Below are 15958 nucleotides of genomic sequence, written 5' to 3'. Positions count from 1 at the left end.
GGGTATCCCTTGTATCCCGATACTTTCTAAAGTATACTTTTTTGTGTTAAGATTATCATGTTGTGTCCCATAATATGACTGCAGTAGATTTGGGAGGGTGGAAGTATACATGATCCAAAACATAGGCAGGTAATTATTGTTAGCAAAACCAGTAAAACTCACAGCGCATTCCTGAGCTCCTCGGCTGAAAGAGCTCAGGAGGAAAAAAGGGGCTGTGCCGGTATAAGTGGGACCACCACCAGCGGCCATCCCATTTACGCCATGCAGAGTGGCCCAGACGCTGGCAGGAAGGCCTAGACGCTGGTCTCCCGGAGCTGCTGTGGCCAGTGCCACCCAGGGAAGCCGCTGGGCCTTTCGCTGGCAACTCACCAGTGTCAAGGCCTGCGCCGGTGTTCCGGTGTGTGTGCCAGTGTCCTGTGGGCGTTCCCAGGGCGTCCCGGGGGCGGGGCTGCATGTAGGCAGCCTCCTGTCCCTTTTTGCCCCAGGTATGCCAATGGGACAAACAGCGTTGCTGTTTTATCTGCTTTTTATCAGGCGCAGCCTCGCTGTTTTCAATGGGGCGAAAAGCCCAATTTAAAAAACAAAAAGGCTTTTAAAGGCTTTTTTCGAGCTTTCAGCGGCTGGGAAATGGGTTAGGAGGCGCCGTGGTGGCACCTCCTCCCCGCTGTCCCCGGCCTCTGACAGCTCAGGAATGGGCTGTCAGATTTGTAGTAATCTTAAGTTTTGTGAATGCCTGCTGGGGAAAAAAATCAATTTAAAATTAAATCTTGCACTGCAAATTGATGTTTAAAATATTTTTTAATGTTTATTAGATTTATTAGGAGATAGAAGTAGTAGAATTATAAGGCCATTGAGGTTATGAAAACAGTTATAGAAACATAATTTCATTATCAAATATAGTTTGCATCTTACTGATAAAATGAGATAAACTTTAAAAGTTTTAGTCTGTTCAACCCACCCCCATCCCAAAAGAAATTGTCTAATATACATTGATTCTTTTTTTGCAGCCCTTGGTGACTAATTTTGCCTTGTGCAGTGTGCTTGATTATGTGATAGAACATACTACTTCAGAAAACATTACTTGGTCTGATTATGTAGAAAATGATACTACCTTTACATTTTTATGGACAGAGGATGTTCACACCATTAAAGTTATTGCTGTCAACTCAATTGGGGCTTCTTCTGTGAATTTCATTATAACCCTTTCACAACAAATGAATGCAGGTAAGAGCAACATATATGTATGCCTCACAGGCTTAACATTATTGCTGTTAGCACTTCTATGACTTTATTTTGCTTTCTGCCTTGGAACCATGGAGCCACTGTCTTTTGTTTAGAGCTGGAGAGTGGTTTGACCGACTGCTATCTTTCATGTTCACAAGGGGGGTAATACAGAGTTTTTTCACTATCATTTGTCACAGCAACAACATGGTGCAACCTACAAACCCATTTTGCTTCCCACATCGTCTAACCTAACCTGGTTTCCATTTTAAGACCACAACTGCAAACTTTGGGATTCTCTATACTACCTGTTTTTTTTCATTTCTTATAATTTTAAATTATTGATTATATCCCACTGTTGATAGTTTTAAGGATTTTCAGGATATTGTTGTTGGTTGTGATATGCTTTTATTTATTTTACTTTAATATTTTTATAAATTGTATCACTTTCAGTAGGTCCAGAAATAGTTAATAATACCCCCAAAATTTGGTGGGGGAGAGGGGGTTACAGGTATAAAAAAGGCGACAATAAAGGGAGCCAAATAAGCCAAATAATGTTTCAACAACATAAGAGTCCTTAACAGGAATAAATTTGAAAATCTCCACAGAAATGCAAGTGATGTGATTAGTTCTCTGTAGGAGCTGATGCCTCTGATACAAACTTAATAATTTCTTTTTGTTTTTGTCAGTAAATATTGTGAAGTCTGTTAGTGCCTATCCAATAAACAGCAGTTGTGTAATTGTGTCCTGGATGCTTTCACCTGCAATATACGTTGTTACATCTTTTGTAATTGAATGGACCAACCTAAATGAAGACGAACAAATGAAATGGATAATGGTTCCTTCATATGTTAGGAAATGTCATATTTATGGTGAGTTTCTCTATGGCTGTTTTTCTATGTTCTGATGTGTTCTGATGTGTTTCAGCAGTACTTAACACTGTAATTATCAATCCCTCAAGAACTGCTAGACCATTGACAAAACTGAAACGATAGTTTCTGAACAAGGCAGAGTCAGGCAAATGAACAGGGATATACAATGATTTACTAAACAATTGTGAAAAATAAGAACAAAATAGTCATACTTTTTATTAAAAGTTGTTTATTCCTCAAGTATCCAAAATGAGCTTAGAATGGTAACAGTGGCTGGTTTTACATTGGGTAGTGCCCTGAGCAACAGATTCTGGGATCCTTTGTAATTTTTTATTCATCTTCTTCATGTGATACATGAAGTAAAGATCTCTCTTGAACACATAAACACATGAAGCTGCTGTATACTGAATCAGACCCTTGGTCCATCAGAGTCAGTATTGTCTACGCATACTGGCAGCGTCTCTCCAGGGTCTCAGGCAGAGGTCTTTCTCATCACCTACCACCTGGTCCTTTTAACTGGAGATGCCGGGGATTGAACCTGGGTCCTTCTGTATGCAAAGCAGAGGCTCTTACACTGAGCCAAAGCCACAGCCCTTCTGAGCCCCATTGAATTTTGGATGGTGAGTTCCCTGATCATAAGTGTGACTGCAGGTTGGGTCAGGGATCCAACTCACATCACATGTATCATGTATTTTGGCCCTGGGAGGCACAAAACTCCCACTGTATGTCTAATGCAAAGATTCTCAGCTCCAACCTTTCTCTTCTCCTACAAAAAAGTGAAAATATGCTGTTTTTCAATTCCAGATAATTTCATTCTAATTGAGAAATACCGCTTTAGTGTGTACCCAGTAATTCCTGAAGGAGTTGCAAAGCCCACAGTGACAGAAGGATTTTCCAAAGGTAGCCTATTCAGGGCATTTTTAATATATTGCTTGATTAATTGAAATATAATTTCCTTATTACAGTGAAGAATCCATCCAACTTAATTATTTTTTCCAAAATATTTAGAAAATGTACCCATCCTGCAACTGTGAAGAAAATCATGTTTATATTACTCATCTTTCCAATATCGGTAACATACCAGTGGGCACCTATGAGATTCACAGGGAGGGGGATTGTCACTTGCTTGCCTGCCCTCTCACCCACTTTGTCTGCTGTCCTGCCTCCCTGCCCACAATTTCCCCCATATGTCCCCTTCCCTGCCACTATGCCCACCTCCCCTTCCACCCAATGCTTTCCCCACTCTGCCTACCCATCTATACTTTGTTCACTGGGCCCCCTACTCACCATTCTGCCGCCCCTCTCTCTGCTGCTACTGCTTTGTCTGCTGGTCCTCCTCCCTACCAGCTTGAAAGATAGCAGTAGCAGGGATGCCTTGTGTGTGTCCTGGGGTGGCTCCTCATTCATTGCTCTGCCCATGTTCAGACAGCATTCCTGTATTTTGGTGGGGAATTAATCCCCATCCCTCCATTGGTTGTCCTTTAAATTTTTCAGATTTTTCTGCAGACTTGGGGGGTCCCCTGTATTTGAAGAAATATCTGTTTTCTGTTAATATGGCCCCAATACACAGATTTAAGTATCTGCAGGGTGGGCTATATTGACTATTAGATATAATAATTAAACCTTGTTTTGTTTTGTCTTCCATGGTGCATAATACTGTATTTTATTCTTTTGTAATGATTTTCTGTTAACTATTTATAGCGATGTATGTTTCCATTTATCATTTAAATTGTTTTTAATATCTTTTCCCATTTCTAAACCGAACAGTATTCCACTAAAACTGAACCATATTGTAATGAAGTGTACATTTAATTTTTTTAAAAAAATGGGTCAACTGTGGATAATTTTTGTCTTTTTTCTTGTATCAATATTAGTTCTGAATTTTTATCAAGTTTCATCCTTTCAAGTATTTAAAGAAATATATCGCACAATTTATTCTTTGTCAGAGATAATTTAAATGCTTGAATGTGTCCAGCATTTTAATGTCTCTAATCTATATTGTCGGAACTTCCGGGTCGGCTGACCCCCCCCGCTGCAAGCGCGGAGACGCGCTCCTGCCGTTCGCTGCCTAGGGGCGCAAAAATCGGCCCCGAAACGAAAGGCAAGCGGCACCCCTCGGACAAAGAGGGGGTGCAGGATTGGGTGCCGGTGGCGGACCCGTCATTAGAGCAGAGATCGCTGAGAAAACGGCGACTCTCGCTCTGACGGGATCCACTGAAGAGCCGGCGCCATCTTATATGACAGCAGGAGAGAGCGAGGTGGAAGCCGATTTACAAGCAAGTTTTTGAACCAACTTTATTTTATGCTTTTAATTATTTTAACTGGGGTGTGTGGCAGTGGATCTTTAATAAACTAACTCTGAACAATCTATAATTTTGTTTTGTTCTGGTTTAAAAAAGTTTGGCTTTTTGCCAGCTGACTGACGCACTTTCTTTTTACACTGAAAGACTGGAAAAGCAAACAAGATCTGTTGGAAAGCAATCAAGTGACATGGAAAAAGTTTGCTGAGATGTCATGGTGATTGTTTTTTCTCTATAATGAATTGCTACATTTGAAATCTTTTTACAACATGAACTAGAAAAGTTTTCTGCCCCCCCCCCCATCTCCTGTATCTGGATTACAATTGTTGGTTACTTTTTAGCCTCTCAATGGGTGAGAAGGAGAAGCATACTAAGGATATTCTTAAAGACACAAAATTGGTGGTACAGATTCCTCAAAGAAGAGCTTCAGCATCACAAATTACACCTAAACAGTCTCCAGTGGCAACAACATCTGTAACTGCAAAGATGTCTTCAAAAACCAAGCCTGAAGTGACACTGAATGCTTTATATGATCTCCTATCAAAGACTCATCAAGATGTTGCAGAAATGAAGCAGGAGCTATCTCAGAATACAATGACTACATCTCAGAATTCGGTTGCTATAGCTGCTTTGCAAGATACAATCTCATCCCTGACTGTCAGACAAGATAGGGTGGAAACCAAGCTGAAAAAGACAACACAAGAAACTAAAGAAATTAAGAAGAAGGTGGATACCCTTGAGATGTCACTAACAGCAGTAACTGAGAGAGAAGAAATTCAACAAGACCAAATGGCGATGATGGAATATAAGATTAAAGAATCTTCCCTGCGCATACGCGGATTGAGAGAAAAAATTGAAGACCGGGATTTGCGTAGATATCTGACAGTACTCTTAGCAGATTTTTTACAGGAATCTGAAGAAGTTATAGCAGGAATGATTGTAACAGCTTACAGAATAAACTCTGCATATGCAACCAGAAATAAAGTTCCAAGGGATTGCCTACTTCAACTATTTTCAAGGAGTCATCGTGATTTGATACTCAACACTCACTACAAGACACCGCTTAAAGTTGGAGATGAGTCCCTGCGACTGATGAAAGAAATACCTGCTAGATTGCTGAGGAAGAGGAAAGATTTCATGGAGATTGTTCAACGCTTGAGATTTAATGGAATACAATTCAGATGGGAATATCCAAAATGCATTTCTTTCATTTTCAAGGAAAAAAGATTCAAGTACACAGAATTGGACAAGGCTGAACAGTTCTTGAGGAGATATGATGCTGAATTGGCTAAACCAAGTAAGCCAACTAAACAAGTTAAAACTAGAGAATCTCCAGAAGAAGAAAAGGCAGATGAAGCATCTGGAGGAGGAGAATTGCCAATAGATTCATCAGAAGAGTCACCAATTGAAGATACTGGTTGAACAAAAAACTGGGGATGGGAAAAGGGGGCAGGATAGGAGTTAAAGTTTGATAATTTTGATGCATAATGGATCTAATTGAATTTTGATATGTTACAGGTTTTATCTTGGAATATTAATGGATTGAATTCTCCCAACAAAAGAAGCAAAATATACCATCACTTACAAAAAACTAAGGCTAATATTATTTGTTTACAGGAAACACATATACTCCCAAAGGATATATTTAGATTAGAAAATTCTAGGTTGGGTACACTCTTTACGACATGTAATGGTACAAAAAAAATTAATGGTATAGCGATGTATTTACCTTCATTATTTGAACGAAAACTAATATATCAGGACATAGAGGGTAGAATTTTAATGGTGGAAATAATATGTGATTTTCAGAAGATTCTACTTGTGGGAATATATGCTCCTAACGCCAATCAAAAATTATTCTATGATAAACTGGCAAGGATAATGGCGGAATATGCTACAGATAAAATGATATGGATGGGGGATTTTAATGGAGTAATGGTACCTAAGTTAGATAGATCTGGTAAGAAGAAAAAAGCAAATAATGAGGGTAAATTACCGGCTAATTTTGAAGCTCTTATAGACCAATGGGATATGTTTGATGTCTGGAGAATGACAAATGGCAATAAGAAAGGATATACTTTTTTTTCACAGAGACATCTCTCATATTCTAGGATAGATATGTTATGGCTCTCGAAAAGTTTGATAATTAATTCAGAAGATTCAGAGATACTGCCTAGGATATTATCTGATCATAATGCTGTAACAGTAAAGATTAAAATAGGGGAAAGGAGGTACAAACCCTGGAGAATTAATTATTTTCTTTTAAAAAATACTAAAATAGTGGATAAAGTGAAGATGGAGATATTGAATTATTTTAAGGAAAATATAGGAAAGGGCACCCGAGAAGATATTATTTGGGATGCTGGTAAGGCAGTAATTAGAGGAATATTAATTCAGCAAAATATAAGATGGTATAGGGAAAAGGAGAAAAAGAAAAAGGAGATGTTAGAAAAAATAAAACAAGGAGAAAGGCATCTTAGCAGAATACATGAAAAAACAGCTAAACAAATTCAGCAGGCTCTGATAAGAAAATATCAGCATCAATATGAATTTTTAATCACGGAGGAAATTGAACGGAAAATTATGTATAACAAACAAAGATTCTTTGAACATGTTAACAAACCGGGTAAAATGTTAGCATGGCAACTGAAGCAAAAATATAAAAAAGTATTAATAACTCAAATAAAAAGGAAAGGTAAGATAACAAGAGAAAAGGATGAGATAATAGATACATTCGTGGAGTTTTATATGAATTTATATAAAAAAAATAAGGTGTCAGAAATAGAAATAGATTTATATCTTAACAAATTGGATCTGGGGAAAATTTCCCAGGAAGATAAAGAAAGTTTAGATTTACCAATAACTAAGGAGGAATTAGATGATGTAATAAATAAGAGTAAATTAAATAAATCTCCAGGACCGGATGGCTTTACTGCAAATTATTACAAAGTATTTAAAGATCAATTATCTCCTCACTTAATAGAAGTGATGAATATAACATTAATAAAGGGTATTATTCCTCAAACATGGAAACAAGCAAATATAGCACTGATACCAAAACCAAATTCAGATTTATTAGAAGTTAAAAATTACAGACCGATTTCATTATTAAATACAGATTATAAATTATTTGTTGCAATTTTAGCTCTGAGATTAAAAAAGGTATTGAATCAATTAATACATGAAGATCAGGCAGGATTTTTACCAGGAAGACTACTTAGTCAAAATGTAAGGATGGTGATAGATATTTTGGAATATGCAGAACAAGATACAACACCTTTAGCTTTGATATTTTTGGATGCGGAAAAAGCGTTTGATAATGTTAACTGGCAGTTTATGAGTAGAGTGTTAGAATTTATGGATTTTGGGGATAATTTCAAAACTGCTATAAGAAGTGTATATACTCAACAAACAGCTAATTTGATAATAAATGGAACATTATCACCGAATATTGAAATCCAAAGGGGAACGAGACAGGGATGTCCTCTTTCTCCTTTGTTGTTCATATTAGTATTAGAAATGTTATTGAATACTCTTAGAAAAACGGATGAAATAACTGGAGTGCGAATAGGGAGAAATCAATATAAATTGAGAGCTTATGCAGATGATTTAGTTTGTATTTTGAGTGATCCGATTGAACAAATTGATAGATGGAATAAAATATTGGAGGTTTATGGAAAGCTTTCAGGATTTAAAATTAATAAAATGAAAACTAAAATATTGGTTAAAAATATGACTCTTTCACAACAACAAATATTAATCCAAAAGACAGGTTTCACTATTGAACATAAAATTAAGTATTTGGGTATATGGTTATCGAATAATAATCTTAACTTATTTCAATTTAACTATGTAAATCAATGGCAACAGATTAAGAAAGATTTGATAAGTTGGGAAAAAATTCCATTATCACTATGGGGAAGAATTTCAGTAATAAAAATGATGTTGTTACCTAAAATGCTTTTCTTGTTTCAAAATTTGCCAATCTTGAAAGGAACACGGATATTTGAAGACTGGAAGAAGGATATTATGAGATTTATCTGGGGTAAAGAAAGACACAGAATTGCATATAATAATTTAATAGAGTTAAAGGAAACAGGAGGTTTGGGATTACCTGATTTGAAAATGTATTATCATGCAGCTTGCTTTACTTGGATTAAAGATTGGATCCTCCTAGAGAATCTGAAACTGTTAGAATTAGAAGGGTTTAAATTAAGGTTTGGGTGGCATGCATATTTATGGTATGATAAAAAGAAAGTGAATAAAGATTTCAATTCCCATATTATACGGAAAAACTTAATATTAATTTGGAAGAAATATAAGGACTATTTAGAAAATAAAACACCTGGATGGATTAATCCCATAGAAGCATTTTTGAGAAGAGGTTCACATTTAAATTTAGATTGTAATAATTATAGAGAGTTGATAGAATTTAAAGATGGGTTATAGATAATGAGATCACGAGAAGAACTTCAGATTAAAGATTGGTTTATGTATTATAAATTAAAAGATATATTTAATAAAGATATTAAAGTGGGCTTTAATCATTCTAAATCTATTTTTGAGATAATATTATATAAAGGCAATAAAGGAATGATAGGAAGGATTTATAAATTATTAATAGAGATGAATTTAGAACAGGAAAGGATCAAATTGGTGATGGTAAAATGGATGAGGGACCTTGGATATAATATAGATTTGGAGATATGGGAAAACTTATGGAAAAAGGAATTTAAATTTACTATTTCGAATGAAATAAAAGAAAATTTATACAAAATGTTTTATAGATGGTACATAACTCCAGTGTTATTGAGTAAGATGAAAAAAGAAGAAAAAGCGTTATGCTGGAAATGTGGTAAAGACACTGGAACTTTTATGCATGTATGGTGGTCTTGTAAAAAAATTAAAAAATTTTGGTGTTTAGTTTTGAATGAAACAAATAATCTGATTAATGCAAAAATTAAAAAAGACCCTGCTTTTTGTCTATTAGGAATCCCAAAAAAAGGTTTAGATAAAGCTGATAGAGTCATATGCCAATATAGTTTTGCTGCAGCAAGAATTACTATTGGTAAAAAATGGAAGCAAACAAATAAACCTTCAATTAAAGAATGGAGGGAAAAATTATGGTTTTATATGCGGATGGCAAAGATTACAGATTTTTTACATGGTAAAGGTTTGGAAGAATTCAAACATACTTGGTTAAAGGCCGCCGCATATTGGGATAAACTGGCAAAAACGGATTTTAAAGCTATATTTAACGAATTATAGTTTAATGTGATGTTTAATTAAGAAGTGGAATAACAGGTTGTTTTTATTTACTGTCACAACACTTCGCCGGAAGTCCAATGGTGAAGGGCACTTTGGTGGGTGGTAGGTTATGACACATTATAGACCACTGATTTTTTTTTTTAAAGAATAGATAGCAATTATTAATGTATTAGCATAGGTCTTAATACTGCGTTGTATATTTTTTTCTTTTTGGATATGTTTGTATTATTTTGTTTTTTCTTTTATTATTTGTACTATATGGATATATTATAATCTTTTTTTTTTCTTGTCCTTTTTTTGTATTCTTTATTAAAAATTCAATAAAAAAATATTATAAAAAATAATAATCTATATTGTCATTTTCCCCCATTTTTACGTAAGTATTTTAGTATATTAGAATATGAAAATGATACCATAGGATATTCCTGGATTACTTTTATTACAGCTGTTCAAAATGCACATTTCTATGTTGGTGTTACTTGAGGGAATTCTGTGTAATTTCTCCAGCCCATTGAAGCCATTTCAAGAAGAATTCAGATGTTCCAGAACACATCAAGCTTTGCTCTGTTCTGGATTTAGTCTTATTCCATGCCCTAAATAGAATATTATTTAAAAGATTTTCAGATTCCCATCCTTGAGTTTCATCCTTTGGATGGGATGGGATCATGACTTGCAACAGCGGGAAGCTGACTTCAGTAGTACTTTTACTTGCTTGTTAGCCTTGGTATAGCAGCTGCCCAGGTTAGTAAGATCAAAGCATAACCATGACCATCATTTTTGATGTGATGTCATGTGGTGTGAACTGTTGTCCCAGTTAAAGCTGGAAACATGTTCATGCTTATTTATGAATACATCCTATTGAACTCTGATACTTTCTTGTAAGTAAATGCAGGATCATACTACATGGCTGATTTCACAAATGAGCTAAACATGTGCTCTTGCTGGATATACAACTCTTTTTAATTTGGGGGGATAGCAGCTCAAGATCTGGCAGATCAGTTGTGGCAAAGTGAGGTGACAGTGATATCCCAGGCTGCATTCCTTACTTGAGAGTAAAACCTATTAAACTCAGTGGAACATTCGTTTCAGATAAATCTTCCTAAAATTATACTGCATATATTTAACATCTTTAGATTTTCTGTGCTAGGATATTTGCCGGGCTGGTTGCAACTATTTTAAACAGTTGACTCTTATTTTCAGGTGGGATTGAGAAGCAGAATTATGTGAACTTCTATGTGATACTTCCCCTAGTAATTTTGTGCTTAGTTTTCCTGCTTGGAGCTCTTCTGATCTTGCACCAAAGGTAATGCTTTCCTAGATGTGTTCCCAAGTAGATAAAGCTTTTGAACTTAAATATAAACATCTATAGGATCATTCTTATAAGTGTGTCCCTAGCAAGTCTGCCACTGAATTGGACTGAGAGAGCTCTGCATGTAGCACTTCTCAGAGCAGGGAGATGAATAGGCAGCATAGAGGTAACCAAAATAAATAAATAAATAAATCCAGTTTCCTGTAAAATCATAAGTCAGCAACTACCTAGACATTGCAAAAGTAATTTTGTACTTTTTCTGTACTCTATATTTACATAACACTCTGTGTGGTAGATTGTAGAACAAATGCATTTATTTATTTACAGTAGAAGATTCATATTTGAGTTCTCAACCTTGTTTTTTTTTTTAAAAGTGCATGCACTCCTGATTCAGGGTAGTGCCATGGACCAAGGTGAGAGAAAATTTACAGTGAGGAGAGTTACACTCTTCTCCCCTTTCTAACGGAGATGGTTGTAATGATTCTGAAGCCCCGGACAAAAGTCAAGAATGGCTCCCTCCACCTCTTTACCTACTGATTTATGTATTTACTTCATTTATATCTCATCTTTCTTCCCAGGGAGGACCCAAAGTGGCTTACATTGTTCTTCTCTCCTCCATTTTGTCCCCACAACAACTCTGAGAGGTAGGTTAGGCTGACAGTCCATGGCTGGCTGAAGCAAGCTTCCACAGCAGAGGAAGGATTCAAACCTGGCTCCTAGTCTGACACTTTAACACTTTTCCTTAGGGTTGTTATGAGGATAAAAATGGAAAAGGAAAGTTGTAAGTCACTCTGGGTCCCAATTGGGGAACCGCGAAGCTGATTGTTGGCCCCAGTCGATGAGTGTGGTACTTAATTCTGAATCGTTCCTGCAAAACATCTTAACAGTTTTGGACTGAAAACGGAAACAGGATCTAAGAAAATCCTTTATACCCAGCCAAGATGTACCGTATTTCCAATTGGGGGTGGGGTAGAGTGTTCTATTTTCCTGTAGGCCCTTTAACAACCTTGCTGGAGTAATGGCAGGGGAGCTTCATATTTAGCAGGAAAACAGGATCCCTTCCCCTGGCACTTGCTCCTTAACCCCCCAGCAGACTATATTTAGCTTCACCCAACTTCGGAGACAAATGCAGATCTACCAGTTCTTGGAACAAAATCTTTGTAGCCAGTCAGGTAATAGTTACAAGTATAGTGCCAACTCCAGCTGTTTCTCCCTCTTCCATACCCGCGGCTTGCTCTATTACAACATTATACTCTGCCCAGTGTTTTAAGAGTATGCAGATGGGAGAAGTTTCTGTTCTTTTTTTCCCTAAAAGGGGGAGGAGAGAAACCTCCCCCATGATCTCGCTCTTTTTTCCTTTCTAAAATCTATCCCAGAAAACAAACAGCCCTAAAGCATCTGCAAATAAATAGGATGCTAAAGTAGAAAAACAAGAAGCATCATGAAGAATAGTCAACAGTCTTGAAGTAATTGACTACGGATACTGTATAAATTGCAAGAGGCTGTTAGAATAGTCTTAAAATATTATTACAGAAGAGCGTTTCCAGGAACTTTCCATTTATTTATTTAGTTGGTTCTTTTCTCAACTGCCTCTCCAGGAATTGCTCAAGGGCTCAGTTGGACTTGGATAATAACCTGTAATTTTACTTGCTATGAAAATTCTATTATGCTAAAGATGAATTATCTCACTGTTTCTCTGGGAACTTTGTCAGGATTGTGTGTGAAGTGCCTGTGAATGTGAAGGATCTATTTAAGGGTTTACATGACTCCTCTTAACCTACTTAAAGTACAATCCTAAACTGAGTTACACCCTTCAGAGACCATTGCGTTCAATGGATTTAAAGGTAAAAGGTAAAGGTCCTCTGTGCAAACACCGGGTCATTCCTGACCCATGGGGTGACGTCACATCCCGACGTTTCCAAGGCAGACTTTGTTTGTGGGGTGGTTTGCCAGTGCCTTCCCCAGTCATCCTCCCTTTAACCCCAGCAAGCTGGGTACTCATTTGACCGACCTCGGAAGGATGGAAGGCTGAGTCAACCTTGAGCCGGCTACCTGAAACCGACTTCCGTCGGGGTCGAACTCAGGTCGTGAGCAGAGCTTTTGGCTGCAGCACTGCAGCTTAACACTCTGCGCCACGGGGCTCTTAATGGATTTAGAAGGATGTAATTCTGTTTAGGAAGGCACTGTTAATGCTCAATTCTTAGAGTTTACTTGTTTTTTGCTTCCTTAAATACTAGCTAAGATTCGTGACACCTATTTAATTCAAGACAACATATACAGCATGCTGATATAAATGTTATGAAAGAAATTCCAGAAAGAATTAATTATCTATGAAGGATTTTCATTATATTTGTCTGTCTACACAGCAGAAGTGTATTATGTTGAATTATGAAAATTTCAGTAGCAATCAAATCCTGTAGAAGTCAGAAAGCAGCTGTGATGAACTTTTACACAACTTATTCAAATTCAGCATTGTATGAGGGCTTTTAAAATGTAGCTATGGATGTAGTTGATCCTATGGCTGTAGCTTGCCACAAAAAATGAAGAGTAATAATATCCACTAGTGTGACAAATATAAACACTTTATTTGACATTTCAGAATGAAGACACTATTCTGGGATGATGTCCCAAACCCCAAAAATTGTTCCTGGGCACAGTCAGTAAATTTCCAGAAGGTATGGATTTCCATCTTGATGTATTATTTTTATAATTTCAATGCTTTATGTCTAAATTCAATTTGCCAACTAGAAAAAAACTATAATGAACTGTTATTAATAACTATAAAGCATTGATATTTTGTCATGGGCCTGAGACTTTATGCAAGTTCTTATAAATAAAGGGGGAATTGGGAATCTGTGATGCTCTATAAAGCCAGTGGGTTGGATCCAGCAATGCACAAACTGGAAAATAAATCTACTTAGCAAAGTTCCACTTGCAGAAAGGATTGTACAATATCTTGAGGAATATCTCTCACTTCCATCCTAGTTTGCTCATATACACAATGACATACACATGCACAATCTTGTACAGTAATTTCCACCTCCCCCTACTGTACCTCAGGGAGCCATTTTGGAAATGAAGAAGCAGCTAGGTTCACTTTCTGAAAGCCCAGGACTGGCTGTATAATATCCTGTGTGTCTAAAGTGCCATCAAGTCGCAGCTGGCTTATGGCAAACCCACCAAGAGGCTTTCAAGGCAACTGAGACGCGGAAGTGGTTTGCCATTGCCATAGGGTTGCCAGGTTCCTCTTCTCAACCAGTGGGAGATTTTGGGGGCGGAGCCTGAAGAGGGTGGGGTTTGGGGAGGGGAGGGACTTCAATGCCATAGAGTTCAATTGCCAAAGCCGCCATTTTTCTCCAGGTGATCTGATCTCTATCGGCTGGAGCAGTTGAATTAGCAGGAGATCTCCTTCAACTACCTGGCAGTTGGCAACCCTATCTGCAGAGCCTTCCTTGGTAGTCTCCATTCCAAGTACTGACCCTGCTTAGCTTCCAAGATCTAATGAGATCAGGCTATACCACACCACCTTCCCTCCCCCACAATATCTGACACAAGAAGAAACACAAGTGTGTATATAATGAGCTTGACTTAGCACAAGCAGCTCCTGTCGGCTTTTTCTTGCATTTACACTTGTGCAAGCACAAGTAGAAATTTTGTGCTGGATTCCAATATCCATTACTATATGGGTGGGATCATGCCATGGGCTGTACAGATTCACATACAAGACAAATCCCCAGTCCCAGGTAATTTGTGGGAAGTTCCAGTGAACACAGAGGTCTTCTTCAACAAGGACCTCTTTGCTTTATTGGAATAGCCATCTTCACATGCTCTCAGTTATTCGTACTTAGGGTTTCCCCCTGCTCTCATTTTAATAGAAAAGATCACAAGGGTGCCCTGGAATATGCTCAGGAATATAGATCTTGGTGAATGCATTTTATCTTCCAGACCTTGTTTTATTTCAATAGGACTTTGGCACAGTTTTTGATTAATTGTCGTTCGATCTTTGGATACCACAAACTCATGTTGTTGCTGCAGCTTAAATTAAGCTTTCCTGATTTTTACAGTGTGTACAATTAGGTAACTTGGCCTTAGCTATCACAAATACCAAGTTATAGGTTGGATTATTTGCACAAGAAGGATACTAAATATTGGAAGAATGCTTGTTTAATATATCTTTAGAAAATATTTAAACACTTTTCTTAGTTTAGATTCCCAGTGAATCTTTATTTTCTCATCTTTTTAATTTTATTTCATTTCATTTAAACAGAGAGTGGACATTCTGTGAAGTCTGATCATGCTCACTGCCCACTGAACCATTGTGACAGCACCCAGACTTCCTATACAAAGTTGTTAGAAGAATTATGTATTTGTATTCAGAAGAGAGGAATTATTTACATATCATTTATCTGTTATCTTTGTTCATACATGATAGTGCTGGAAATAATTTTGTCCAAAAATTATATAAAGGTATACAATTTTGAGAGCATTCCCCATATTTCAGAGAAGATAGGATTTGCTATTTGTAAGAGGACATGGGGTGGAAGTACAGAAGGTAGAGTTTGCCATCATTCATTCAGCTGCACTCTGAAATCTCATTTTGAAAACCTGTTTTTAATTAATTTTAGCTGAAATGTCTTGCATTAATAGGACAGGGCAGGCCACAAGTGGTCCAGGAATGGGTCCACTGATAATGAGTGTCATCTAGGAAAAACACTTAAGAAAGAAGCAGCCCTGTTTAAAAACTTGATCTTGTTATATATTTTTCCAGTGTGATTTTAAAAACTTCAGGGTATTTAACTGCACCTGTTGTTTCTATTTTTAATTGCACCTACACAGTGTTGCAATTTGCATTTTTATGGCATCTTTAGTCTAGTCCTGCAAACACTAACACACACCAGTTTCCCAGTAAGGTAAATGAAAATTTGAAGGATATTGTTTCAGTCTCCATTACCTAACATATAGGGGTGCAAATTAAATTTTACATAACA

The 15958-nt window shown here is 36.9% G+C and overlaps 1 protein-coding gene across 1 annotated transcript in view; it reads left to right on the top strand.

Moving 5' to 3' along the window:
- The window catches only part of LEPR (leptin receptor), a 58820-nt gene extending 43424 nt beyond the window's left edge, over positions 1–15396 (top strand). The window contains exons 13-18 of the mRNA XM_056844380.1: positions 1008–1224; positions 1911–2093; positions 2898–2993; positions 10862–10964; positions 13570–13645; positions 15238–15396. Of these exons, the coding sequence (XP_056700358.1) occupies positions 1008–1224; positions 1911–2093; positions 2898–2993; positions 10862–10964; positions 13570–13645; positions 15238–15255 (693 nt within the window). The 3' untranslated portion in view covers positions 15256–15396. The remainder of the gene's footprint in view (positions 1–1007; positions 1225–1910; positions 2094–2897; positions 2994–10861; positions 10965–13569; positions 13646–15237) is intronic.
- The last annotated feature ends 562 nt before the right edge of the window (positions 15397–15958 follow it).

The sequence above is a fragment of the Euleptes europaea genome, chromosome 2, assembly GCF_029931775.1.
Source record: "Euleptes europaea isolate rEulEur1 chromosome 2, rEulEur1.hap1, whole genome shotgun sequence".
NCBI lineage: Eukaryota > Metazoa > Chordata > Lepidosauria > Squamata > Sphaerodactylidae > Euleptes > Euleptes europaea.
This window is presented reverse-complemented; position numbering and strand designations above follow the sequence as displayed.